Source organism: Salmo salar, chromosome 23, assembly GCF_965601325.2.
Source record: "Salmo salar chromosome 23, fSalSal1, whole genome shotgun sequence".
Classification (NCBI taxonomy): Eukaryota; Metazoa; Chordata; class Actinopteri; order Salmoniformes; family Salmonidae; genus Salmo; species Salmo salar.
This window is the reverse complement of record NC_138313.1, coordinates 48,935,764-48,963,149: the sequence shown is the minus strand read 5'-3', so window position 1 is coordinate 48,963,149 and position 27,386 is coordinate 48,935,764. Positions and strand designations below refer to the sequence as shown.

Sequence of the window (27,386 nt, the reverse complement as noted above, 5' to 3'; positions counted from 1 at the left end):
TGCGGTAGAGATACTCTGAATGATCGCCTATGAAATGCCAACTGACATTTACTCCTGAGGTACTGACCTGTTGCTGGTCATCTTTGAACAATTGAACATCTGGGCCATGTTCTGTTATAATCTCCAACCGGCACAGCCAGAAGAGGGCTGGCCCCTCATAGCCTGGTTCCTCACTAGGTTTCATCCTAGGTTCTGGCCTTTCTAGGGAGTTTTTCCTAGCCACCGTGCTTCTGCACCTGCATTGCTTGATGTTTGGGGTTTTAGGCTGGGTTTCTGTACAGCACTTTGTGACATCAGCTGATGTAAGAATGGCTTTATAAATACATTTGATTTGATTTGATTTAGATGTACTGTGTATAGACAGCCTGGTCTCATAGACTAGACGCACTGTGTCACTGTGTGTAGACAGCCTGGTCTCACAGACTAGATGCACTGTGCCACTGTGTGTAGACAGCCTGGTCTCACAGACTAGATGCACTGTGTCACTGTGTGTAGACAGCCTGGTCTCATAGACTAGATGCACTGTGCCACTGTGTGTAGACAGCCTGGTCTCACAGACTAGATGCACTGTGCCACTGTGTGTAGACAGCCTGGTCTCACAGACTAGATGCACTGTGTCACTGTGTGTAGACAGCCTGGTCTCATAGACTAGATGTACTGTGTCACTGTGTGTTGACAGCCTGGTCTCACAGACTAGATGCACTGTGTCACTGTGTGTAGACAGCCTGGTCTCATAGACTAGATGCACTGTGTCACTGTGTTTAGACAGCCTGGTCTCATAGACTAGATGCACTGTGTCACTGTGTATAGACAGCCTGGTCTCATAGACTAGATGCACTGTGTCACTGTGTGTAGACAGCCTGGTCTCATAGTAAATGTAAATCCAGGACACTCAGATAGATTAGTATGATATGTTATGTTTGTATGGTTACATAAGACAGAAGGTTACTTAAAGGTGCAATATGCAGAAATTGCTCTGCCATTTACTGGTTGCTAAAATTGTAATGGTAGGCCTAATTTCAGTTTGTGACAACACAAGCAGTAATTGTGTAGAGAATCATTATACCATATGAACCGCTGTGAAATATATTTTCCATAACCAAAAATATTGTATTTTCATATGTTCGAAGCTGGTGTACAAAACTGACAGTAAGATGCAGAAACGAAACTTAAGAACAGGAAACATAGAAATAGTGCATATAGAACACATCTACAGCTGATTAGACTTGCTTTAAATTAGAAATGAAAGATCTATAACTCAATGTTTCTATGTGAATTTGTTCTGGTCGCCCAAAAAGTTACATATTGCTGGTTGGTAAGGCAACAACATATTGTATGTTTCTAGGCTAAAAGATATTAGGTGCTCCGTGTTCCTGCTGGTAGCAGGCCTCAACCTGGATGTGGGGAAATGTCCTGCCTTGGAGTATGGTTGTATCTATCTTGGAAGTCAGATGACAAACCTGCATGGATTAGCAAGAGAAAACATTGTACGTGTATTTAGACAATTGTAGTCAAGACAGCTTCAGTTTACACCGGAGCATACAGGTTCCAGTACTCTACTAACACTTCACACAACTAATTGTTTTCTAAATTAAAGACCACGATCAGATGAAATAGATTTTGGTGCTAGGCAGTAATATAAACATGCACACAGTCCAGTAAGTTTCCCAAAATCCCCAGTTTTCAAAAATGTCCTGCTTATTCCTTCCCGATACTGTGAATCTCCCAACTGGGTTTTCAAAGAATGTTGGGGAAAGTTACCATATTTTTGCATCTACCTGGGACAGAACTCACCTACTGTCTGTATAATAGACCGAGCTCCCTAAGTAACAATGAGATGACAACTGGGACCGACCAGGCTCGATTCGACGTAGCAAAATTTGAAATTGTGTTTTTTACATTGAATAAAAGTAGAGACACAGAGATAGAAAATGGTGTATCATACATTACAGTTGAGGAACAATGGGAAAGTAATTCTGGCGGGCAGGCAGCTCTGGGGAAAGTAATTCTGGCGGGCAGGCAGCTCTGGGGAAAGTAATTCTGGCGGGCAGGCAGCTCTGGGGAAAGTAATTCTGGCGGGCAGGCAGCTCTGGGGAAAGTAATTCTGGCGGGCAGGCAGCTCTGGGGAAAGTAATTCTGGCGGGCAGGCAGCTCTGGGGAAAGTAATTCTGGCGGGCAGGCAGCTCTGGGGAAAGTAATTCTGGCGGGCAGGCAGCTCTGGGGAAAGTAATTCTGGCGGGCAGGCAGCTCTGGGGAAAGTAATTCTGGCGGGCAGGCAGCTCTGGGGAAAGTAATTCTGGCGGGCAGGCAGCTCTGGGGAAAGTAATTCTGGCGGGCAGGCAGCTCTGGGGAAAGTAATTCTGGCGGGCAGGCAGCTCTGGGGAAAGTAATTCTGGCGGGCAGGCAGCTCTGGGGAAAGTAATTCTGGCGGGCAGGCAGCTCTGGCGAGTCATTTTGTTTTTCCCTGTGGATGCTTTTCATTTTCCAATTAAAAGAATGAGTATCCACATACCCGCTGCGCCTTGGTCCTTCTCTATCCAGTATGACATTTTCAGCGACGAGTACGACATAATCTGTGACAATGTCACCACCCTTTTCTTTATGTTAGTTTAATGTGAAAACAAGGTTAATGTAATTTTAATTCTGAAGATGAATAAGAACATTTAGGCATTAAAGTAAATACATTGAAGCAAGGTGTTAGGTTGTGAACAGAGTATGAACTCAAACAGATGCAGAGAAAAGCTCAAACCAAGTTTATTCAGACCACTGAATGCTGCATCTGCATAGCACAGCTTGTACATAACCAATCAATCATTTATTACAGTATGTCAAGTAAAGGGTGTGACTTCTCAGAAATGTTCATCTGTTTCCCAGAACTGCCTGTTGCGCGGTCGTCAAGCGGCTGGTACCACAATGACAATGGATTCCTGACATAGTTGGAGAGACTTCAACCAGCACCTGCCACCTCTATCTGGGGAACCTGGGAAATAAACCCGAGTACTTTCCCAAATGTACAAAACAACTCATGCTTTTTTTTCAATAACATTTTCCACAACATTGTTCTGAAATAAATTCTCAGTGAAATGTGAACATTTGATTGATTAATTTAATTTATTGAAAAAGTTTCAAATTCAGTCTGTAAGACAACAAAATGTGTAAAAATTCAAGGTGTGTGAATACTTTCTGAAGGCATTGTATATGAAATGGGAAGGCCATTGTGCAAACATTGTGCAAACACCTGTAATCTCAGAAATAGCCGTCTGTCTGTCGTGGGTTATCAAACAGTATTCCTGTTTGAAGACAGGAAAGTGATCCTGAAGATTAAAATAGTGTTCTTCAATTATTTTAATGCCTAATCTTTTACGTGAAGTGTGTAGTGATTTTACAAATACATTTAGCTCTGTCAGGAAACTGAACAGACAGGCAAGATGGAACACGCATCCACACCCGACACACCCACATCCTGTTTGATCACCTGATTAAGCTGATAAATACCCAACAGTACTCCCAAGTGAACAACACTTTATGGAAATTTTTGACATAAACTGGTGTTCAAAGATTATCCTTTTCAGTAGAGTCACATCTAGAACTTATCCGGGCGTTTTAATACAAACATTTGCGGAGTTGGAGCGTGATGAGGGTAAGATTATTTTAAAACTAATTTGGAGAATTTCTTATGAAAGTTAATAACTGAAGAGGTAATGTTTATGTTAACCTATATTCTAATTCTAATAGTCTGTTTATCAAAACATCATGAACATCCTCTGTTGTCTGTCTAGAAACGGTGCTGTTACAGATACTGCTTGTGTTTGTCGTCGTATGATTGAAAATCATTTCACTCACTTCCTCTTTGTGTTTAATGTAAAAACAAGGTTAAACAAATTCTGTTCTGGTTTTTTTATTCATTTTTTTCAGGATAATGAAGATGAAAACCAACATTTTGGCATTAAAGTAAAAGTTGAGGAAAATGTCAAAGAAAAATGTGTCATTATAACAATGAAGTACGGAAAAAAAACAAAAGAAATTCATATTTCTACACTTAGCCTAAAGGAGAAATTCTCGAAAGAGAAGAGAGCCTTATTAGACTTTATAGGTCCTTTTAATGAAAATACTGTATTTAAAAAAATTACTTTCCAAAAACCAAATAACACATTTGAAAGTAACTATGTGATTTACATCACTAGTTTCTATGATTATGTCAACGTAATTGAGTATTTCTGGAAAAATAAGGAAAAAATACAAAATATAACGGACCCAATTTATATAATATCAGGGTGTTATATTTCTTTAATAGATAGGAATGATTTCTACATTAAAACTGAGCTCAGAATTAATGATAACGATATTGAACTTGCAATTCAGGAAGGAAAACTTAATGTATCTGATATTGTAATTAAAGGAAAACATTTAAATCATGTCCCATATAGTACATTAGATAATAAGGTATCGATGAACCTAGATTTCTGTCTTGCTCTCACTGATATAATCTTTGGAAATCAAGAAAAACTTCTTTGTATAAATAATCATTTTAACATCACTGCTTTAGTTGCGGTATTATTTTCAGAGGTAATCAGAAATCCAGAGATGATATTTATTAACCTAATTGCAATGACAATGGATTCCTTAAATACTTGGAAAGACTTCCGCCAGATTATGCCACCTTTAGCTGGGGGAACCTGGGAAAATAAACAGGAGTGCTGTCCCAAATTTATGAAACGACTAAACCTATTTTTTTCAAAAACATTTTCTGAAACATTTACTGAAATAACTTCTCATTAATTTTCTTTCATTAATTTAATTAACAATGAAACATGTATCATTATGATAATGCAGTACGGTAGACAAAATAAACAAATTACTATGAATATTACTAAACCAAACTTTAACCTGGATTTCTCGAAAGACAGTTGTAAACTCAAATTAGACTTCATAGGTCCTTTTAATGAAAATACTGTATTTAAAAAAATAATAATCCTAAAACAAAATAACATCTTTCAAGAAAGTAACTATGTGATTTACATTAATAGTTTGTATGATTATGTCAACGTAATTGTGTATTTCTGGAAAAATAAGGAAAAAATACAAAATATAACGGACCCGATTTATATAATATCAGGGAGTCATATTTCTTTAATAGATAGGTATGACTTCTATATTAAAACTGAGCTCAGAATTAATGAACACACTATCCCGTATGCTATTCAGGGAGGCAAACTTAATGTATCTGATATTGTAATTAAAGGAAAACATTTAAATCATGTCCCATATAGTACATTAGATAATAAGGTATCGATGAACCTAGATTTCTGTCTTGCTCTCACTGATATAATCTTTGGAAATCAAGAAAAACTTCTTTGTATAAATAATAGTTTTGACATCACTGCTTTAGTTGCGGTATTATTTTCAGAGGTAATCAGAAATCCAGGGATGATATTTATTAACCTAATTGCAATGACAATGGATTCCTTAAATACTTGGAAAGACTTCCGCCAGATTATGCCACCTTTAGTTGGGGGAACCTGGGAAAATAAACAGGAGTACTGTTCCAAATTTATGAAACGACTAAACCTATTTTTTTCAAAAACATTTTCTGAAACATTTTCTGAAATTATTTGAACATGGAAATTCTTTGATTAATTGAATTTATTTTAAAAAGTTGTCCTTCATGGAAGGGGCGGGTGGTGGAGGGTCCAAATAAAACAAAATAAAACATCCCAAAATGTTATAAAATATCAACAAATTCATCTTCATTATCCCCCACACTGTTCCACCTCCGCTTCTGGGAGGAACCAGTCGGGGCCACAGAGCAGGTAAGTACAGATTCTTCTCCAGTGACGCCAATGCCAACGTGATACTACCTCTGTTACACTGAACACATATCCTAGATCTAGAGGAATTTGATTTACAAGTAGCAGAATGTACTGTAGGTGTTATGATTGGGGTGATGTGTGTTCCAACTTCCACTGCCAACAAGGAACACAACTGCTTTACACATTACATTGGAGTCAACCATACTTTTATTCAGTCTAATCCAGCTGAACCCAGTTTTACCTGTTGGAAATCTTTTTTTTATCACAACAAACTGTGTCTAAAGTTTCCTGAAATATATTTGAGACTTTAACAGTTGGTATTAAATCAGTATTTCTGAAGCTTTCTTGTTTTGTTTGTTCATCATGTTTTGACCTCCAGACTCCCCCATCTCATCCCACCAACTCTGTCAGTCCACCAGGCCCCACAATGCAGCCTCCACACCACTGAAGTAACAGCCACATCTTCCCATCACAAAGCTTCAGTACTATCTCAATGTGTTGTAAGTCCTGTACAGCACTTGGTACTCATCACTGTTGAGACAATGTTACAGCTGATAACATGTAATGACATTTCCAACCTAATCAACCCCCTCTGATTCTTCTCATTCAGGAAGTACCATCCAGGATCCTGTGGCAACGTCAATGTGAAACCGCATTGACCCGTGATCACCACCAACCAGGGCTCCACAGCGGTATCCTTGGACACCCAGTGAATCCAGAGAGAGCACACCAGGCAGCATTGAGCACTTTGATGAGATTGGCTGTTCAGCAGGAAGATTCATCTGGCTACACAGAAGGGAGGATGGCTCTGACCAATAAAATCCTATTTTTGAAACTATATAACTGAATAAACTATGATTTAACTAAAAACATATTTCTGTTTTGGTTAGAAATTATTGCCTTATTTCACTGTAGAGCCTCTAGCCCTGCTCAATACGCCTTATTTATCCATCCTACAAGTGTTTAGCAGATGTTATTGCGGGTGTAGCAAAATGCTTGTGTTTCTAGCTCCATCAGTGCAGTAATATCTAACAATACACACAAATCTAAGTATAGGAATGGAATTAAGAATATATAAATAAATGGGCGAACAATGTCAGAACGGCATAGACTAAGACACAGTAGTATAGTATAGAATACAGTATATACATATGAGATGAGTAATACATAGACTAAGACACAGTAGTATAGTATAGAATACAGTATATACATATGAGATGAGTAATACATAGACTAAGACACAGTAGTATAGTATAGAATACAGTATATACATATGAGATGAGTAATACATAGACTAAGATACAGTAGTATAGTATAGAATACAGTATATACATATGAGATGAGTGTGTATATACTGTAGTGCAAATCAATCCCAGAACAACAGCAAAGGACCTTGTGAAGATGATGGAGGAAACAGGTACAAAAGTATCTATATCCACAGTAAAACGAGTCCTATTTCGACATAACCTGAAAGGCCGCTCAGCAAGGAAAAAGCCACTGCTCCAAAACCGCCATAAAAAAGCCAGACTACGGTTTGCAACTGCACATGGGGACAAAGATTGTACTTTTTGGAGAAATGTCCTCTGGTCTGATGAAACAAAAATAGAACCGTTTGGCCATAATGACCATCATTATGTTTGGAGGAAAACGGGGGTTGGCTTGCAAGCCGAAGAACACCATCCCAACCAAGAAGCACGGGGGTGGCAGCATCATGTTGTGGGGTGCTTTGCTGTAGGAGGGACTGGTGCACTTCACAAAATAGATGGCATCATGAGAAGGAAAATTAGGTGGATATATTGAAGCAACATCTCAAGACATCAGTCAGGAAGTTAAAGCTTGGTTGCAAATGGACAATGACTCCAAGCATACTTCCAAAGTTGTGGCAAAATAGCTTAATAAGGACAACAAAAGTCAAGGTATTGGAGTGGCCATCACAAAGCCCTGACCTCAATCCCATAGAAAATTTGTGGGCAGAACCGAAAAAGCGTGTGTGAGCAAGGAGGCCTACAAACCTGACTCAGTTACACCAGCTCTGTCAGGAGGAATGGGCCAAAATTCACCCAACTTATTGTGGGAAGCTTGTGGAAGGCTACCCGAAACATTTGACCCAAGTTAAACAATTTAAAGGCAATGCTACCAAATACTAATTGAGCATATGTCAACTTCTGACCCACTGGGAATGTGATGAAAGAAATACAAGCTGAAATAAATCATTCTCTCTAATATTATTCGGACATTTCAAATTAATTAAAATAAAGTGATGATCCTAACTGACCTAAAACAGGACATTTTTATTTGGATTAAATGTCAGGAATTGTGAAAAACTGAGTTTAAATGTATTTGGCTAAGGTGTATGTAAACTTCCGACTTCAACTGTATATAGGCAGCAGCCTCTATGTGCTAGTGATGGCTATTTAACAGTCTGATGGCCTTGAGATAGAAGCTGTTTTTCAGTCTCTCGGTCCCGGCTTTGATGCACCTATACTGACCTCACCATCTGGATGATAGCGGGGTGAACAGGCAGTGGCTCGGGTGGTTGTTGTCCTTGATGATATTTTTGGCCTTCCTGTGACATCAGGTGCTGTAGGTGTCCAGGAGGGCAGGTAGTTTATCCCCGGTGATGCGTTGGGCAGACCGCACCACCCTCTGGAATCTCCTGCGGTTGCGGGCGGTGCAGTTGCCATACCAGGCGGTGATACAGCCAGACAGGATGCTCTAAATTGTGCATCTGATAAAGTTTGTGAGGGTTTTAGGTGCCACGCAAATTTCTTCAGCCTCCTGAGGTTGAAGAGGCACTGTTGCACCTTCTTCACCACACTGTCTGTGTGAGAGTACCATTTCAGTTTGTCAGTGATGTGTACACCGAGTAACTTGAAGCTTTCCACATTCTCCACTGTGGTCCCGTCGATGTGGATAGGAGCTGCTCCCTCTGTTGTTTTCTGAAGTCCACGATCATCTCCTTTGTTTTGTTGACATTGAGTGAGAGGTTGTTTTCCTGACAACACACTCTGAGAGTCCTCACCTCCTCCCTGTAGCCTGTCTCGTCATTGTTGGTAATCAAGCCTACTACTGTTGTGTCGTCTGCAGACCTGATGATTGAGTTGGAGGCGTGCATGGCCACGCAGTCATGGGTGAACAGGGAATACAGGAGGGAGCTGAGTACGCACCCTTGTGGGTCCCCAGTGTTGAGGATCAGCGTGGCGGAGGTGTTGTTTAGGATCCAGTTGCACAGGGCGGGGTTCAGACCCAGGGCCTCCAGCTTAATGATGAGCTTGGAGGGTACTATGGTGTTGAATGCTGATCTAGTGCGTGTGAGCCCTCGTCAACGTCAGCCATCTTCAAAGACAAGCTTTTGTATACTCTGTTCTGCCCCTGTTTCTACACATCTGCCAACTGTCATATTGATAAAAGGAGAGGTAGAACTCTGACCGTTGGTCCTTAACAACTCAGCAGGTTAATTGCTCCATCTTATAATTCAATTGTTGTTTGAAAGATTCTGCAGTCTCCCTTTCTGGTTAGAATTTCTATGACACCGACCCCTGGTGGTAAGAGTAGGTAACAACACATCTGCCACACTGATCCTCAATACGGGGACCCCTCAGGGGTGAGTGCTTAGGCCCCTCCTGTACTCCCTGTTCACCCATGACTGCGTGGCCGGGCACGACTCCAACACCATCATTAAGTTTGCTGACGACACAACTGTGGTAGGTCCCGTGTGGCTCAGTTGGTAGAGCATGGTGTTTGCAACGCCAGGGTTGTGTGTTCAATTCCCACGGGGGACCAGTACAGAGAAAAAAATGTATGAAATGTATGCATTCACTACTATAAGAGTGTCTGCTAAATGACTTAATTGTAAATGTCAATGGTAGGCCTAATCACTGACAATGATGAGACAGCCTATAAGGAGGAGGTCAGAGAACTGGCAGTGTGGTGCCAGGACCACAACCTCTCCCTCAATGTGAGAAAGACAAAGGAGATGATCGTGGACTATAGGAAAAGGAGGGCCGAACACGCCCGCATTCACATCGACGGGGATGTAGTGGAGCGGGTCGAGAGTTTCAATTTTCTTGGTGTCCACATCAACAACAAACTATCCTGGTCCAAACACAGTTGTGAAAAGGGCACAACAAAACCTATTCCCCCTCAGGAGACTGAAAAGATATGGCATGGGTCCCCAGATCCTCAAAAAGTTCTACAGCTGCACCATCGAGAGCATCCTGACTGGTTGCATCCCCGCCTGGTATGGCAACTGCTCGGTATCCGACCGTGAGAAACTACAGAGGGTAGCGCGTACGGCATAGTACAAGCGGTACCGGAGCACCAAGTATAGGTCCAAAAGGCTCAGATTCTACCCCCAAGCCATAAGACTGCTGAACAATTAATCAAATGGCTACCCGGTCTATTTACATTGACACATACCCCCCCTTTGTTTTTACGCTTCTGCTACTCAATGTTTATTATCTATGCATATTCACTTCACCCCTACCTACATGTACAAATTACCTTGACTAACTCGTACCCGCACCGGTACCCCCTGTATATAGCCTCGTTATTGTTCTTTTATTGTGTTACTTTTTTTATTTTTTTTTACATTCGTTTATTTTGTAACTTTATTTTCTTAAAACTGCATTGTTTGTTAAGGGTTTGTAAAGTAAGCATTTCACGGTAAGGTCTACACCCGTTGTATTCGGCGCATTTGACAAATACAATTTTATTTGATTAGATTTGATGCAGGCAAGAGTGTGCAAGGTCGGTTTTTAATGTGTCACTGGCGTAATCAAGGTGATAAGACAATTTGTCTCTCGACCTGCGTGCACCTACATTGTAATCTTTGATTCATCGCCTAGGTTGTAGCAACCTCATGATGGGTACAGGGAAAATTTGAGTGTCATGTAGTAGCCTAAACCTATCGATGTTAACATTGAACTGGGTCAATGGAATATGAACGATAATATGCTGTATAGAAACAAGCCCATGCTCATAAAAAACAAAACTATTATCCCTTCCAATCGTAAACAGGAGAAATGCGGAGAGGTGCTGACACGTTTAGCTAATGTTACAGTCAACGAGCGGCGTAGACCGGACGCCATCACGACATTTACTGAGATTAGAAAACGGACCGTTCATTAACCTGGTCCCAGATCTGTTAGTGATGTATTGCAAAATTCCAGTTGGTAAGACATGAGTTGACAAGGCAGCACAAACTGACCTGGACCAGGTTAACTATTCATCGGTTTAATGGACCAGGTTAACTATTCATCAGTTTAAGGGACCAGGTTAACTATTCATCGGTTTAAGGGACCAGGTTAATTAACTATTCATCAGTTTAAGGGACCAGGTTAACTATTCATCAGTTTAAGGGACCAGGCTAACTATTCATCAGTTTAAGGGACCAGGTTACCTATTCATCAGTTTAAGGGACAAGGTTAACTATTCATCAGTTTAAGGGACCAGGTTAACTATTCATCAGTTTAAGGGACCAGGTTAACTATTCATCGGTTTAAGGGACCAGGTTAACTATTCATCGGTTTAAGGGACCAGGTTAACTATTCATCAGTTTAAGGGACCAGGTTAATTAACTATTCATCAGTTTAAGGGACCAGGTTAACTATTCATCAGTTTAAGGGACCAGGCTAACTATTCATCAGTTTAAGGGACCAGGTTAACTATTCATCAGTTTAAGGGACCAGGTTAACTATTCATCGGTTTAAGGGACCAGGTTACCTATTCATCAGTTTAAGGGACCAGGTTAACTATTCATCAGTTTAAGGGACAAGGTTAACTACTCATCAGTTTAAGGTGAATAATAAATACACAATCAAGTTCAAGCTCAAAATGACATTTTTTAATAAAGTATAAAAAGTTTATAAAAAAGTAACAATTTATCACCTGAAACAGAGGTATTTAAAACATCTGAAACACAAGATATATCTTGGAAACACTGTAGAACAGTGATCAATGTTGAGAGACATACTTGAAACATCTGTGGATTTTATGTTGTGTGGAGTCAAAGTGGGGCGGCAGGGTAGCCTAGTGGTTAGAGTGTAGAGGTGGCAGGTAGCCTAGTGGTTAGAGTGTAGAGGTGACAGGTAGTCTAGTGGTTAGAGTGTAGAGGTGGCAGGTAGCCTAGTGGTTAGAGTGTAGAGGTGGTAGGTAGCCTAGTGGTTAGAGTGTAGAGGAGGCAGGTAGCCTAGTGGTTAGAGTGTAGAGGTGACAGGTAGTCTAGTGGTTAGAGTGTAGAGGTGGCAGGTAGCCTAGTGGTTAGAGTGTAGAGGTGGCAGGTAGTCTAGTGGTTAGAGTGTAGAGGTGACAGGTAGCCTAGTGGTTAGAGTGTAGAGGTGGCAGGTACCCTAGTGGTTAGAGTGTAGAGGTGACAGGTAGTCTAGTGGTTAGAGTGTAGAGGCGGCAGGTAGCCTAGTGGTTAGAGTGTAGAGGTGGCAGGTAGCCTAGTGGTTAGAGTGTAGAGGTGGCAGGGTAGCCTAGTGGTTAGAGTGTAGAGGTGACAGGTAGTCTAGTGGTTAGAGTGTAGAGATGACAGGTAGCCTAGTGGTTAGAGTGTATAGGTGGTAGGTAGCCTAGTGGTTAGAGTGGAGGGGTGGCAGGGTAGCCTAGTGGTTAGAGTGGAGGGGCGGCAGGGTAGCCTAGCGGTTAGAGCGTTGGACTAGTAACCAAAATGTTGCTGGATCAAATCCCCGAGCTGTCAAGGTACAAATCTGTCGTTCTGCCCCCTGAACTAGGCAGTTAACCCACTGTTCCCTGGTAGGCCGTCATTGAAAATAAGAATTTGTTCTTAACTGACTTGCCTAGTTAAATAAAGGTAAAAAGTCAAGATTGTCTCCTGTTCATAACAAATGTGAATGGAGCATTTCAATAAAACACATAATTTGAACAAGAAAAAGGTAACAGATTGCAAACAGGTAACTGACAAAATAAACACTTGAGTAAATGAGGGATACAACATTTATTGAAAGTAGGTGCTTCCACATAGGTGTGGTTCCTGAGTTAATTAAGAAATGAACATCCCATCATTCTTAGGGTCACGTATAAAAATTCCCAGTTGCCCATTATGGCTAGAAGAAGAGATCTCAGTGACTGAAAGAGGGCTCTCAAAGGAATATAGAGGATGTGTCTCAGTCACCAGATCTCAACCCAGTTGAATACATATGGGGAGATTCTGGAGTGGCGCCTGAGACAGCGTTTTCCACCACCATCAATACAGCACCAAATTACGGAATTTCTCGTGGAAGAATGGTGTCGCATCCCTCCAATAGAGTTCCAGACACTTGTAGAATCTATGCCAAGGTGCATTGAATCTGTTCTGGCGGTTGGTGGTGGCCAAACGCAATATTAAGACACTTTATGTTGGTGTTTCCTTTATTTTGGTAGTTACCTGTATACGACAATGTCACAGAAATAACTACGTAACTCTTTCAAACATCACAAACAACCTCTCTCCTTCTCCCTGATTATTTATCTGGACCCTTCCGTGTCTGGCTGTTGTGCTGTTTGTCCCTGGATGTTCTGGTTCTGGTCGTCGAGGAGGAAGACAGCTTCTTCTTCAGCTTCCCAATGTCGTCCTCATCCTCCCCCCGTCAATCCCCCCTCCTCCGAGCCTCCCCTCTTCTCCTCCGCTGGCCTCTACCTCTGCCAACCTGGAATCCTGCTTCCTGTTGTAGCTCTCCTCTCTGCTGCTTACCAGCAAATGTCTCACTTCTGTTCCACACTAGGATGTTCACTCCTGTGGTGGAACACAAAAGCCTTATTGTCCCAAATGGCACATTATTCCCTATATCGTGCACTACTTTAGACCAGAGCCCTATTCCCTATGTAGTACACTACTTTTGACCAGGGCAGGCACCCTATTCCCTATGTATTGCACTACCTTTGACCAGGGCTGCTACCCTATTCCCTATATAGTGCACTACTTTTGACCAGGGCTGGCACCCTATTCCCTATATAGTGCACTACTTTTGACCAGGGCAGGCACCCTATTCCCTATATAGTGCACTACTTTTGACCAGGGCTGGCACCCTATTCCCAAGTTGAACACTGATTTTTTAGCAAAAGAATCAAACGCTTTAGAATATTTCCAGCTACAAACATAGTTAGTCTCTTAGCTGATTTGATCCTGGGTGCTGAGACTACAAATATAGTCCAGTATTTAAAAAACACAGACTCACCCATTCCAGATCCTAAAACATCTCCCATCGGATTGAACTTGTTGACCTGGAAAGGAAGGTGTGCAGAGATTTAAAAATTGGCATTATTTTTGACCCAATGATGGCTTGAACAATAGTGCAGCACAAATACATCATTGAAGACTTGTAACAAACAGCTTCATCACTTTCCATATCAAAGTCCAAGGGCTACAGGCTAACATTGACATTAAACTAAGGCTACAGGCTAACACTGACATTAAACTAAGGCTACAGGCTAACATTGACATTAAACTAAGGCTACAGGCTAACACTGACATTAAACTAAGGCTACAGGCTAACACTGGCATTAAACTAAGGCTACAGGCTAACACTGACATTAAACTAAGGCTACAGGCTAACATTGACATTAAACTAAGGCTACAGGCTAACACTGACATTAAACTAAGGCTACAAGCTAACATTGACATTAAACTAAGGCTACAGGCTAACACTGACATTAAACTAAGGCTACAAGCTAACACTGACATTAAACTAAGGCTACAGGCTAACACTGACATTAAACTAAGGCTACAGGCTAACACTGACATTAAACTAAGGCTACAAGCTAACACTGACATTAAACTAAGGCTACAGGCTAACACTGACATTAAACTAAGGCTACAGGCTAACACTGACATTAAACTAAGGCTACAGGCTAACACTGACATTAAACTAAGGCTACAGGCTAACACTGACATTAAACTAAGGCTACAGGCTAACAATGACATTAAACTAAGGCTACAGGCTAACACTGACATTAAACTAAGGCTACAGGCTAACACTGACATTAAACTAAGGCTACAGGCTAACACTGACATTAAAATAAGGCTACAGGCTAACACTGACATTAAACTAAGGCTACAGGCTAACACTGACATTAAACTAAGGCTACAGGCTAACAATGACATTAAACTAAGGCTACAGGCTAACACTGACATTAAACTAAGGCTACAGGCTAACAATGACATTAAACTAAGGCTACAGGCTAACAATGACATTAATCTAAGGCTACAGGCTAACACTGACATTAAACTAAGGCTACAGGCTAACAATGACATTAAACTAAGGCTACAGGCTAACAATGACATTAAACTAAGGCTACAGGCTAACACTGACATTAAACTAAGGCTACAGGCTAACACTAGCATTAAACTAAGGCTACAGGCTAACACTAGCATTAAACTAAGGCTACAGGCTAACAATGACATTAAACTAAGGCTACAGGCTAACACTGACATTAAACTAAGGCTACAGGCTAACACTGACATTAAACTAAGGCTCAAAGCTAGCATGACATTAAACTAAGGCTCAAAGCTAGCATGACATTAAACTAAGGCTCAAAGCTAGCATGACATTAAACTAAGGCTACAGGCTAACAATGACATTAAACTAAGGCTACAGGCTAACATTGACATTAAACTAAGGCTACAGGCTAACACTGACATTAAACTAAGGCTACAGGCTAACACTGACATTAAACTAAGGCTACAGGCTAACACTGACATTAAACTAAGGCTCAAAGCTAGCATGACATTAAACTAAGGCTACAAGCTAACACTGACATTAAACTAAGGCTACAAGCTAACACTAACATTACACTAAGGCTACAGGCTAACACTGACATTAAACTAAGGCTACAGGCTAACAATGACATTAAACTAAGGCTACAGGCTAACACTGACATTAAACTAAGGCTACAGGCTAACACTGACATTAAACTAAGGCTCAAAGCTAGCATGACATTAAACTAAGGCTACAGGCTAACACTGACATTAAACTAAGGCTACAGGCTAACAATGACATTAAACTAAGGCTACAGGCTAACAATGACATTAAACTAAGGCTACATTTCTAATGTGTACTCACAGATATGATGCCAGGGGCGTTGGGGTCCAGTAGTTGGCATGCCAGCTCTCCTGTGTTGGCATCGTAGATATCGATGGTCCTCAGGGCACCTGGAGACACAAACAAAGATTGAAGATGAAGCTTTTGAGTCAACGAGAGAGAGAGAGACACACACATAAACCCACCCACCCACAATGCCTCACCTTGATAGGTGTGAGGCGCTGGATAATCTGCTGAGGAGTTGACCAATCAGAGTACACCCTGATCTGGTCATACTGGTCCGTGGTTAGGAGCTTGGAGCAGTCCACTGGATTAAAGTAGGCTGGGGGGAGGGAATAACAGCATGGGGGGGGGAGAGACAGAGAGGGAGAGGTGGTCAGGAGCTTGGAGCAGTCCACTGGATTAAAGTAGGCTGGGGGGAGGGAATAACAGCATGGGGGGGGGAGAGACAGAGAGGGAGAGGTGGTCAGGAGCTTGGAGCAGTCCACTGGATTAAAGTAGGCTGGGGGGAGGGAATAACAGCATGGGGGGGAGAGGAGAGAAGAGGAGAGGACCAGAGAGAAGGAGGGAGAGAGAGAGAGAGGAGAGGGCGAGAAAGAGAGGAGAGGGTGAGAGAGAGGGAGAGGGAGAAAGGGAGAGAGGGAGGAGAGAGGAGAGGAAAGGAGAGAAGAGAGAGTGAGAGGGAGAAAGGGAGAGAGAGGGGGAAGAGAGAGGAGAGGAAAGAGAGAGAGGCAGAGGCAGAGGGAGAGAGAATCTAGAGGTCAAATGTTCTTAAAAAGCATTTATCCCTTCTGATGTTATCAATGTATGTTATCAAGCAAAAAAAAATATTAACAAATTTGCACCTGTCTTGTCCTACTAGTACTGATAACTTACTACGACTGTGACGTGTGGTTGTCTCACCTAGCTATCTGAAGACACTATGACTGTGGTATGTGGTTGTCTCACCTAGCTATCTGAAGACACTATGACTGTGGTATGTGGTTGTCTCACCTAGCTATCTGAAGACACTATGACTGTGGTATGTGGTTGTCTCACCTAGCTATCTGAAGATACTATGACTGTGGTTGTCTCACCTAGCTATCTGAAGATACTATGACTGTGGTTGTCTCGCCTAGCTATCTGAAGATACGACTGTGGTTGTCTCACCAAGCTATCTGAAGACACTATGACTGTGGTTGTCTCACCTAGCTATCTGAAGACACTACGACTGTGACATGTGGTTGTCTCACCTAGCTATCTGAAGACACTATGACTGTGACATGTGGTTGTCTCACCTAGCTATCTGAAGATACTATGACTGTGGTTGTCTCACCTAGCTATCTGAAGATACTATGACTGTGGTATGTGGTTGTCTCACCTAGCTATCTGAAGACACTATGACTGTGGTTGTCTCACCTAGCTATCTGAAGATACTATGACTGTGGTTGTCTCATCTAGCTATCTGAAGACACTATGACTGTGGTTGTCTCACCTAGCTATCTGAAGATACTATGACTGTGGTTGTCTCACCTAGCTATCTGAAGACACTACAACTGTGACATGTGGTTGTCTCACCTAGCTATCTGAAGATACTATGACTGTGGTTGTCTCACCTAGCTATCTGAAGATACTATGACTGTGGTTGTCTCATCTAGCTATCTGAAGACACTATGACTGTGGTTGTCTCACCTAGCTATCTGAAGATACTATGACTGTGGTTGTCTCACCTAGCTATCTGAAGACACTATGACTGTGGTTGTCTCACCTAGCTATCTGAAGACACTATGACTGTGACATGTGGTTGTCTCACCTAGCTATCTGAAGACACTATGACTGTGGTTGTCTCACCTAGCTATCTGAAGACACTATGACTGTGGTTGTCTCACCTAGCTATCTGAAGATACTATGACTGTGGTTTTCTCACCTAGCTATCTGAAGACACTACAACTGTGACATGTGGTTGTCTCACCTAGCTATCTGAAGACACTATGACTGTGGTTGTCTCACCTAGCTATATGAAGACACTATGACTGTGGTATGTGGTTGTCTCACCTAGCTATCTGAAGATACTATGACTGTGGTTGTCTCACCTAGCTATCTGAAGATACTATGACTGTGACATGTGGTTGTCTCACCTAGCTATCTGAAGATACTATGACTGTGGTTGTCTCACCTAGCTATCTGAAGATACTATGACTGTGGTTGTCTCACCTAGCTATCTGAAGACACTATGACTGTGACATGTGGTTGTCTCACCTAGCTATCTGAAGGTACTATGACTGTTGTTGTCTCACCTAGCTATCTGAAGATACTATGACTGTGACATGTGGTTGTCTCACCTAGCTATCTGAAGATACTATGACTGTGACATGTGGTTGTCTCACCTAGCTATCTGAAGGTACTATGACTGTTGTTGTCTCACCTAGCTATCCGAAGATACTATGACTGTGACATGTGGTTGTCTCACCTAGCTATCTGAAGGTACTATGACTGTGGTCGTCTCACCTAGCTATCTGAAGACACTATGACTGTGGTTGTCTCACCTAGCTATCTGAAGATACTATGACTGTGGTTGTCTCACCTAGCTATCTGAAGATACTATGACTGTGGTTGTCTCACCTAGCTATCTGAAGATACTATGACTGTCGTTGTCTCACCTAGCTATCTGAAGACACTATGACTGTGGTTGTCTCACCTAGCTATCTGAAGACACTATGACTGTGACATGTGGTTGTCTCACCTAGCTATCTGAAGACACTACAACTGTGACATGTGGTTGTCTCACCTAGCTATCTGAAGATACTATGACTGTGGTTGTCTCACCTAGCTATCTGAAGATACTATGACTGTGGTTGTCTCACCTAGCTATCTGAAGATACTATGACTGTGGTTGTCTCACCTAGCTATCTGAAGACACTATGACTGTGACATGTGGTTGTCTCACCTAGCTATCTGAAGACACTATGACTGTGACATGTGGTTGTCTCACTTATGGCCCCAGGACCGGCTGATAACCCAACACACATTGGAATGGTGACATGTTGGTGGAGGAGTGGCGCAAAGAGTTCTGAGCCATTTCGGCCCATGGCACGAACCTTGCCCACTCCCCTGGCCGGTCCTGGCAGTAGGACCGCAGGAACCTGCCCACCTCCTGGTTTACCCTTTCCACCTGCCCATTACTTTCGGGGTGAAACCCCGAGGTCAGACTGACCGAAACCCCCAGTCGCTCCATAAACGCCCGCCACACTCGGGACGTGAACTGGGGGCCTCGATCTGAGACGATATCCTCGGGCACCCCGTAGTGCCGGAAGACGTGGGTGAATAAGGCTTCCGCGGTCTGCAGGGCCGTAGGAAGACCGGGTAACGGAAGCAGACGGCAGGACTTAGAAAACCAGTCCACAACGACCAGGATCGTAGTGTTGCCCTGAGACGGCGGGAGATCAGTCAAGAAATCCACCGCCAGGTGGGACCATGGTCGTTGTGGAACCGGGAGGGATGTAATTTCCCTCTAGGCAGGTGCCTGGGAGCCTTACTCTGAGCGCACACCGAACAGGATGAGACATAGTGCCTCACGTCCCTCACCAAGGTGGGTGACGTGCAGTTTTCCACTCGTCCCCTCCTCGGATACGCACCAGATTATATGCGCTCCTGAGATCCAATTTCGTGAAGAAGCGCGCCCCGTGAAATGACTCCATCGCCGAGGCGATGAGAGGTAGTGGGTAACTGCATTTAGTACCACATCTGGCCATTATGAGTACCTCGTCATGCCGTATGGGTTAACCTGTTTGGGCTAGGGGGCAGTATTGAGAATTTTGGAAAAAATATGTGCCCATTTTTAACTGCCTCCTACACCAACTCAGAAGCTAGAATATGCATATTATTGTTCAGGTTTGGATAGAAAACACCCTAAAGTTTCTAAAACTGTTTGAATGGTGTCTGTGAGTATAACAGAACTCCTATGGCAAAACGCCGTATCTGCTCCTGCACCATGCCAACTAACCCTACACTCATTAAAAACCCACTACCCCATTCCACTACTTTGACCCTATCTGCTCCTGCACCATGCCAACTAACCCTACACTCATTAAAAACCCACTACCCCATTCCACTACTTTGACCCTATCTGCTCCTGCACCATGCCAACTAACCCTACACTCATTAAAAACCCACTACCCCATTCCACTACTTTGACCCTATCTGCTCCTGCACCATGCCAACTAACCCTACACTCATTAAAAACCCACTACCCCATTCCACTACTTTGACCCTATCTGCTCCTGCAACATGCCAACTAACCCTACATTCATTAAAAACCCACTACCCATTCCACTACTTTGACCCCATCTGCTCCTGCACCATGCCAACTAACCCTACACTCATTAACCTGTTAGGGCTAGGGGGCAGCATTTGCACGTCTGGATAAAAAAAATGTACCCGATTTAATCTGGTTACTAATCCTACCCAGTAACTAGAATATGCATATACTTATTATATATGGATAGAAAACACTCTAAAGTTTCTAAAACTGTTTGAATGGTGTCTGTGAGTATAACAGAACTCATTTGGCAGGCAAAACCCTGAGACATTTTCTGACAGGAAGTGGATACCTGATGTGTTGTATTGACTTTAAACCTATCCCATTGAAAAACACAGGGGCTGAGGAATATTTTGGCACTTCCTATTGCTTCCACTAGATGTCACCAGCCTTTACAAAGTGTTTTGAGTCTTCTGGAGGGAGATCTGACCGAACAAGAGCCATGGAACGATGATGTCCCATTAGACACCTGGCGCGCGAGTTCATGTTGGGTACCCTCGTTCCAATACGTTATAAAAGAGTATGCATTCGTCCACCTTGAATATTATTCATGTTCTGGTTAAAAAAGGCCCTAATGATTTATGCTATACAACGTTTGACATGTTTGAACGAACGGAAATATATTTTTTCCCCTCGTTCATGACGAGAAGTCCGGCTGGCTTAGATCATGTGCTAACAAGACGGAGATTTTTGGACATAAATGATGAGCTTTTTTGAACAAAACTACATTCGTTATGGACCTGTGATACCTGGAAGTGACATCTGATGAAGAGAATCAAAGGTAATGGATTATTTACATAGTATTTTCGATTTTAGATCTCCCCAACATGACGTCTAGTCTGTATCGCAACGCGTATTTTTCTGGGCGCAGTGCTCAGATTATTGCAAAGTGTGATTTCCCAGTAAGGTTATTTTTAAATCTGGCAAGTTGATTGCGTTCAAGAGATGTAAATCTATAATTCTATAACCTGTTGGGTCTAGGGGGCAGCATTTGCACGTCTGGATAAAAAAAATGTACCCGATTTAATCTGGTTACTAATCCTACCCAGTAACTAGAATATGCATATACGTATTATATATGGATAGAAAACACTCTAAAGTTTCCAAAACTGTTTGAATGGTGTCTGTGAGTATAACAGAACTCATTTGGCAGGCAAAACCCTGAGACATTTTCTGACAGGAAGTGGATACCTGATGTGTTGTATTGATTTTAACCCTATCCCATTGAAAAACACAGGGGTTTAGGAATATTTTGGCACTTCCTATTGCTTCCACTAGATGTCACCAGCCTTTACAAAGTGTTTTGAGTCTTCTGGAGGGAGATCTGACCGAACAAGAGCCATGGAACGGTGATGTCCCATTAGACACCTGGCGCGCTACTTCATGTTGGGTACCCTCGTTCCAATACGTTATAAAAGGCTATGCATTCGTCCACCTTGAATATTATTCATGTTCTGGTTAAAAAAGGCCCTAATGATTTATGCTATACAACGTTTGACATGTTTGAACGAACGGAAATATATTTTTTCCCCTCGTTCATGACGAGAAGTCCGGCTGGCTTACATCATGTGCTAACGAGACGGAGATTTTTGGACATAAATGATGAGCTTTTTTGAACAAAACTACATTCGTTATGGACCTGTGATACCTGGAAGTGACATCTGATGAAGAGAATCAAAGGTAATGGATTATTTACATAGTATTTTCGATTTTAGATCTCCCCAACATGACGTCTAGTCTGTATCGCAACGCGTATTTTTCTGGGCACAGTGCTCAGATTATTGCAAAGTGTGATTTCCCAGTAAGGTTATTTTTAAATCTGGCAAGTTGATTGCGTTCAAAAGATGTAAATCTATAATTCTTTAAATGACAATATAATATTTTACCAATGTTTTCTAATTTTAATTATTTAATTTGTGACGCTGACTTGACTGCCGGTTATTGGAGGGAAACGATTTCCTCAACATCAATGCCATAGTAAAACGCTGTTTTTGTATATAAATATGAACTTGATAGAACTAAAAATGCATGCATTGTCTAACATAATGTCCTAGGAGTGTCATCTGATGGAGATTGTAAAAGGTTAGTGTATCATTTTAGCTGGTTTTATGGTTTTGGTGACCCTGTCTTTGACTTGACAAAACATTACACACAACTCTTGTAAATGTACTGTCCTAACATACTCTAAATTTATGCTTTCGCCGTAAAACCTTTTTGAAATCGTAAAACGTGGTTAGATTAAGGAGATGTTTATCTTTCAAATGGTGTAACATAGTTGTATTTTTGAAAAATTTGAATTTTGACATTTATTTGGATTCAAATTTGCCGCTCTTGAAATGCACCTGCTGTTGATGGAGTGCACCACAGGTGGCACGCTAGCGTCCCACCTAGCCCCAAGAGGTTAAATGACAATATAATATTTTACCAATGTTTTCTAATCTTAATTATTTAATTTGTGACGCTGACTTGACTGCCGGTTATTGGAGGGAAACGATTTCCTCAACATCAATGCCATAGTAAAACGCTGTTTTTGGATATAAATATGAACTTGATAGAACTAAAAATGCATGCATTGTCTAACATAATGTCCTAGGAGTGTCATCTGATGGAGATTGTAAAAGGTTAGTGCATCATTTTAGCTGGTTTTATGGTTTTGGTGACCCTGTCTTTGACTTGACAAAACATTACACACAACTCTTGTAAATGTACTGTCCTAACATACTCTAAATTTATGCTTTCGCCGTAAAACCTTTTTGAAATCGTAAAACGTGGTTAGATTAAGGAGATGTTTATCTTTCAAATGGTGTAAAATAGTTGTATTTTTGAAAAATTTGAATTTTGACATTTATTTGGATTCAAATTTGCCGCTCTTGAAATGCACCTGCTGTTGATGGAGTGCACCACGGGTGGCACGCTAGCGTCCCACCTAGCCCATAGAGGTTAAAAACCCACTACCCCATTCCACTACTTTGACCCTATCTGCTCCTGCACCATGCCAACTAACCCTACACTCATTAAAAAGCCCCTACCCCATTCCACTACTTTGACCCTTTCTGCTCCTGCACCATGCCAACTAACCCTACACTCATTAAAAACCCACTACCCCATTCCACTGCTTTGACCCTATCTGCTCCTGCACCATGCCAACTAACCCTACACTCATTAAAAACCCACTACCCCATTCCACTACTTTGACCCTATCTGCTCCTGCACCATGCCAACGACCTGGGAGGACGGGACACCACCACTCAACACACCCTGGAACTCTTCTGAAGTCAAATCTCGTATGACCAAATACTTCTCTGCAGCTGCCACCACAACATCTATCGTCTGTGATTTCCGTTCCATTTCTGCGGTACAGTTGATAACCATTGCTTTGAACTCTAAGAAGCCAACCTTACTGAAGCTTATATCACTCATTGGCCAATTCCTCTGTGCTGTCACAGATCTACTACTCACAGGGATCCTCTCAGGATCCCTCAGCCTTGACCCATCCTCCTCTACTTTCTTCACTGCCTCAGCATACGCCACCTTCTGCACTACTCTGACTCTAGCCACCTTAACCTGCCTCTCTCTCACCAGACACCACTTATCCCCAGCAACATGGACACCCCTACAGTTGACACACACAACTTTATCCACTGAAACTTCACAATCCTCTATCCCATGACCTCCTGCACACTTCCCACATCTTGGAATCTCCCTCCTACAAACTGCTGCAACATGACCATAAACGTTTCACCTGAAACAGCTCAGTGGATTAAACACAAAGACTCTAACAGGATAACTGATATATCCCAACATGACTTTGTCGGGTAAAGACTCAAATGCTGACAGTGACTCCTCTGTTTCACCACGCTCACCACCTGGTCTGCTTCACACCAAACGGCGGGCATCACAAACACCAAGAGCCTTCAACTTCAATTGCTCCACCTCCACACTAACGCTACCCCAGAAATCACTCCTTTCAATGGTGCCCTGTTCCTAAGAGCAAAACAAGAATCAGATCTTGACCCAAGTTGCGTGACACGGAGCGACCACTCTCTCTGGTCAGAAGAAACACAAACAAATATCGATAGTCCCACCCACCGTGAAACCACAAAAAAACTCTGTTTTCCAATTGATTTATAACATTTGAAATGTCTCTATTCCATTGAAACTTTTGTGAGTGTAATGTTTACTGTTCATTTCTGTTCATTTGTAAACATATGATTCCCATGCCAATAAAGCCCTTTGAATTAATTTGAGAGAGAGAGAGTGCTCCATGTTAATGTATAGGGGACATGAGTCAGTCATGGTTACTCATGGTTATGTGATGAGGTAGCCCCGCCTGTGACTTCTAAATCAGTGTCGGCCCAATAGGGAATGTCCTCTTGGTGTAATGGTCAATATGTTGGTTTCTCCCGCGGTAGACCTGTGTTCATATCCTGTCAGTTACATTAAGCAGTCAATTCTCTGAAAGGAGTCCAGACAGCCTGTTCTCAACAGTGGGGTTAGTAGGATTGGAGAGGGGCCCCTCTCTCTCTCTCTGACTGGAGGAGAGAAGTGAAATGGTGTGTCTCCTCTGGTCAACAATACTCACCTTGAAAGACTCCACAGCCTGTTGGAGCTCCTTCAGCTCCTTCTTTCTCTCCTGGAATCTCTGCTGGACCTTCTGCTGACTCATCCCCAGCTGCCTCTGTGGAGAATCACTCTTCAATGAGCTATCAAGCTTTATTTGTCCAGTAGATCAATAGTATAGTAATGTGACATAGGACCCATAGAAGATAAGGATCAAAATATTGAGGAAGTGTCTGTCTGAAATTATATCATTATGTAGTCATGTGAATGATTATAGTTTTAACAGGGAGTTGATTGGGTGTTTGAAAACGAATGATAATGATGTTTGATAACTAATGATAATGATGTTTGACTTGTTGGATTCTAGCTAGAAATATACTTATTCATGTTACCATACTATAACGTATTGATGACTTTACATGTATAAGGAATGTATATGTTGGGGTCAATGAAGGGTGGATAGGAACTTGGTGTATGGAAAGTTACTGAGAGAGACAAGGGGAAGTGCTGAAATATTCTGTTCAAATATGTTATTGTTGAATATCAATGTTCCTAACGAGGGAGGCAAAGGGCAACTAGTTTCAGTCTCTGATAAGGCAGGCCAGCTGCAGAACTAGGGAGGAGCCAGGAATTCAACAGTCTAGTTAGTCTCTGATAAGGTAGGACAGCTGCAGAACTAGGGAGGAGCCAGGAATTCGGCTCGAGTTCAAGTCAACAGACGAAGTGAGAAGAAACCTCTGGGAGGGGGGCCAGAGAGGCCCACCCCAACGACCCTCCTACTACAGTCTTATCTCACACACACTTCCACACCCACCAAGGTTCTAGCATCAGGCAGGGCCATGACTACACCAGTGAGAGGAACCAATTCAGTTCCTGCCTAGCAACAGAGATGTATTGGCTGTCTAGATGTGTAACAATTGACCCTGCCTAGTATGAGGTTATAAATATATGTTATTGTGTAATCATACATTGTCTTTGAGCTGTATGACCCAGTGGGTGAATAAACTTGGTTTGAGTTTTAACTCTGTCTGTTCAGAACCTAACAGACTTTAGAAAATGGTGATACATTTGAAGAATCTGGGTTAACATATCTATATAATCAAGGTTTGTGTTCATAGTTGTAGATCAATTTCATTTGAATGATCTCATATTCAAACAGCCTTAGTTCCTACTGTATCTTTAATTCTTAGTTTATCAGACAGTCACCAACAAGTTGTTCTGGTCTTACCTGTTTCTCAGTCCTCTCTGCTGCAGCTGACACTGTATCATGGCCTTTATGTTCATCCATCACACACTGATAACAGATACCCTGCTGATCGGTACGACAGTAAACCTCCAGCAGTTTGTCATGATGAGAGCAGATCTTCTCCTGTAGTTGTGCGGTGGCTTTGACCAGCTTGTGCTTCTTCAAAGCAGGAGATTCGTAGTGAGATTGGAGGTGAGTCTCACAGTAAGAGGCCAGACACGGCAGACAGGACATGAGGGCTTTCCGCTTTCTGGTCCCAGTGCAGACATCACACACCACATCTCCAGGTTCAGCACAGCACAGAGCAGGAAGGGGAGCAGCCTGGAGTCCTGTCTTCCTCAGTTTCTCCACCATGTCAGCCAACATGTTATTTTTCCTCAGATTAGGCCTTGGAGTGAAGGTCTCTCTGCACTGAGGACAGCTATAGACCCCTTTCAGAACATCCTGATCCCAGCAGCCCTCAATACAGCTCCTACAGTAACTGTGTCCACAGGGGATGGTGACCGGTTCCTTCAGTAGATCCAGACAGACAGAACAACAGAACTGGTCCTGGTCCAGCAGAACTCCCTGCTGAGCCATTTGGATGGTTGTTCACTCTCACACAGACAGACGACACAGAGACTCAGATCAGTTTAGTTTCCACAGAAGAGAGTCTGTGGGAGGGGGAGGGATTTCCTTGTTCTGACAGATGGCTGGGGTTAGAGGGAGGGAGGGGTTAGAGGGAAGGAGGGGTTAGAGGGAGGGAACAAGGGAAGGAGGGGTGCAGGGAGGGAGAGAGAGAGATCTGCATACAACGTCTAGAGGGAGACAAATATTTTAGTTTCTAGTTTAGGACCCTTAATATGGAATACATCTAACAAAATGTGAGTTGTTAGCATATATAAAGGTTAACAGTTTCTATGAAGTACATATTATAAATATTTTAATGACCTTTATAATGCCTTATAATACACTTATGTGTTCTAACATTACAGTGTGGTTATTACTGTTAGGCCTAGGATCAGGGTTAGAGGTACTACATTCAGCAGTAACCATAGACATATCTAGGACTAAAAAGAGAAGATGTTTTACAATCAGAGTTCTTTGTATCTCTTCTTAGTCATACAGATCCCCCCCCCCCCCCACATCTTATAGGTGGACGGGGTTATGAACATATCCTATACATTATTTCTGAAACCCGATGAAATGAAACTGTCTTATAGAGACAAGTCTCTATACCTCTCAGTCTCTAAACCACTAGGATACCTGTCACCTTGACAGTGTGTCTCTATACCTCTCAGTCTCTAAACCACTAGGATACCTGTCACCTTGACAGTGTGTCTCTATACCTCTCAGTCTCTAAACCACTAGGATACCTGTCACCTTGACAGTGTGTCTCTATACCTCTCAGTCTCTAAACCACTAGGATACCTGTCACCTTGACAGTATGT

General features: G+C 42.2%; 1 protein-coding gene and 3 long non-coding RNA genes across 4 annotated transcripts in view; 2 read left to right on the top strand and 2 right to left on the bottom strand.

Annotated features, from left to right (window-relative positions):
• Nucleotides 1-26,612, bottom strand: part of LOC123732224 (tripartite motif-containing protein 16) — a 185,853-nt gene extending 159,241 nt beyond the window's left edge. Inside the window, exons 1-2 of the mRNA XM_082968278.1 lie at nucleotides 25,939-26,612; nucleotides 24,733-24,828 (exon numbers count right to left, since the gene is read on the bottom strand). Coding sequence (XP_082824404.1) covers nucleotides 24,733-24,828; nucleotides 25,939-26,535 — 693 coding nt within the window. The 5' untranslated portion in view covers nucleotides 26,536-26,612. The remainder of the gene's footprint in view (nucleotides 1-24,732; nucleotides 24,829-25,938) is intronic.
• Nucleotides 3,418-5,617, top strand: LOC145863059 (uncharacterized). The gene is made up of 2 exons (XR_014382390.1): nucleotides 3,418-3,640; nucleotides 3,916-5,617. It is a non-coding gene; the product is annotated as an uncharacterized LOC145863059 (long non-coding RNA).
• Nucleotides 6,159-6,682, top strand: LOC145863064 (uncharacterized). Its single transcript, XR_014382395.1, has 2 exons — nucleotides 6,159-6,310; nucleotides 6,421-6,682. It is a non-coding gene; the product is annotated as an uncharacterized LOC145863064 (long non-coding RNA).
• Nucleotides 11,634-15,967, bottom strand: LOC145863062 (uncharacterized). Its single transcript, XR_014382393.1, has 3 exons — nucleotides 15,875-15,967; nucleotides 13,991-14,036; nucleotides 11,634-13,548 (listed from the first exon to the last, which is right to left on the bottom strand). It is a non-coding gene; the product is annotated as an uncharacterized LOC145863062 (long non-coding RNA).
• Nucleotides 26,613-27,386: the final 774 nt, after the last annotated feature.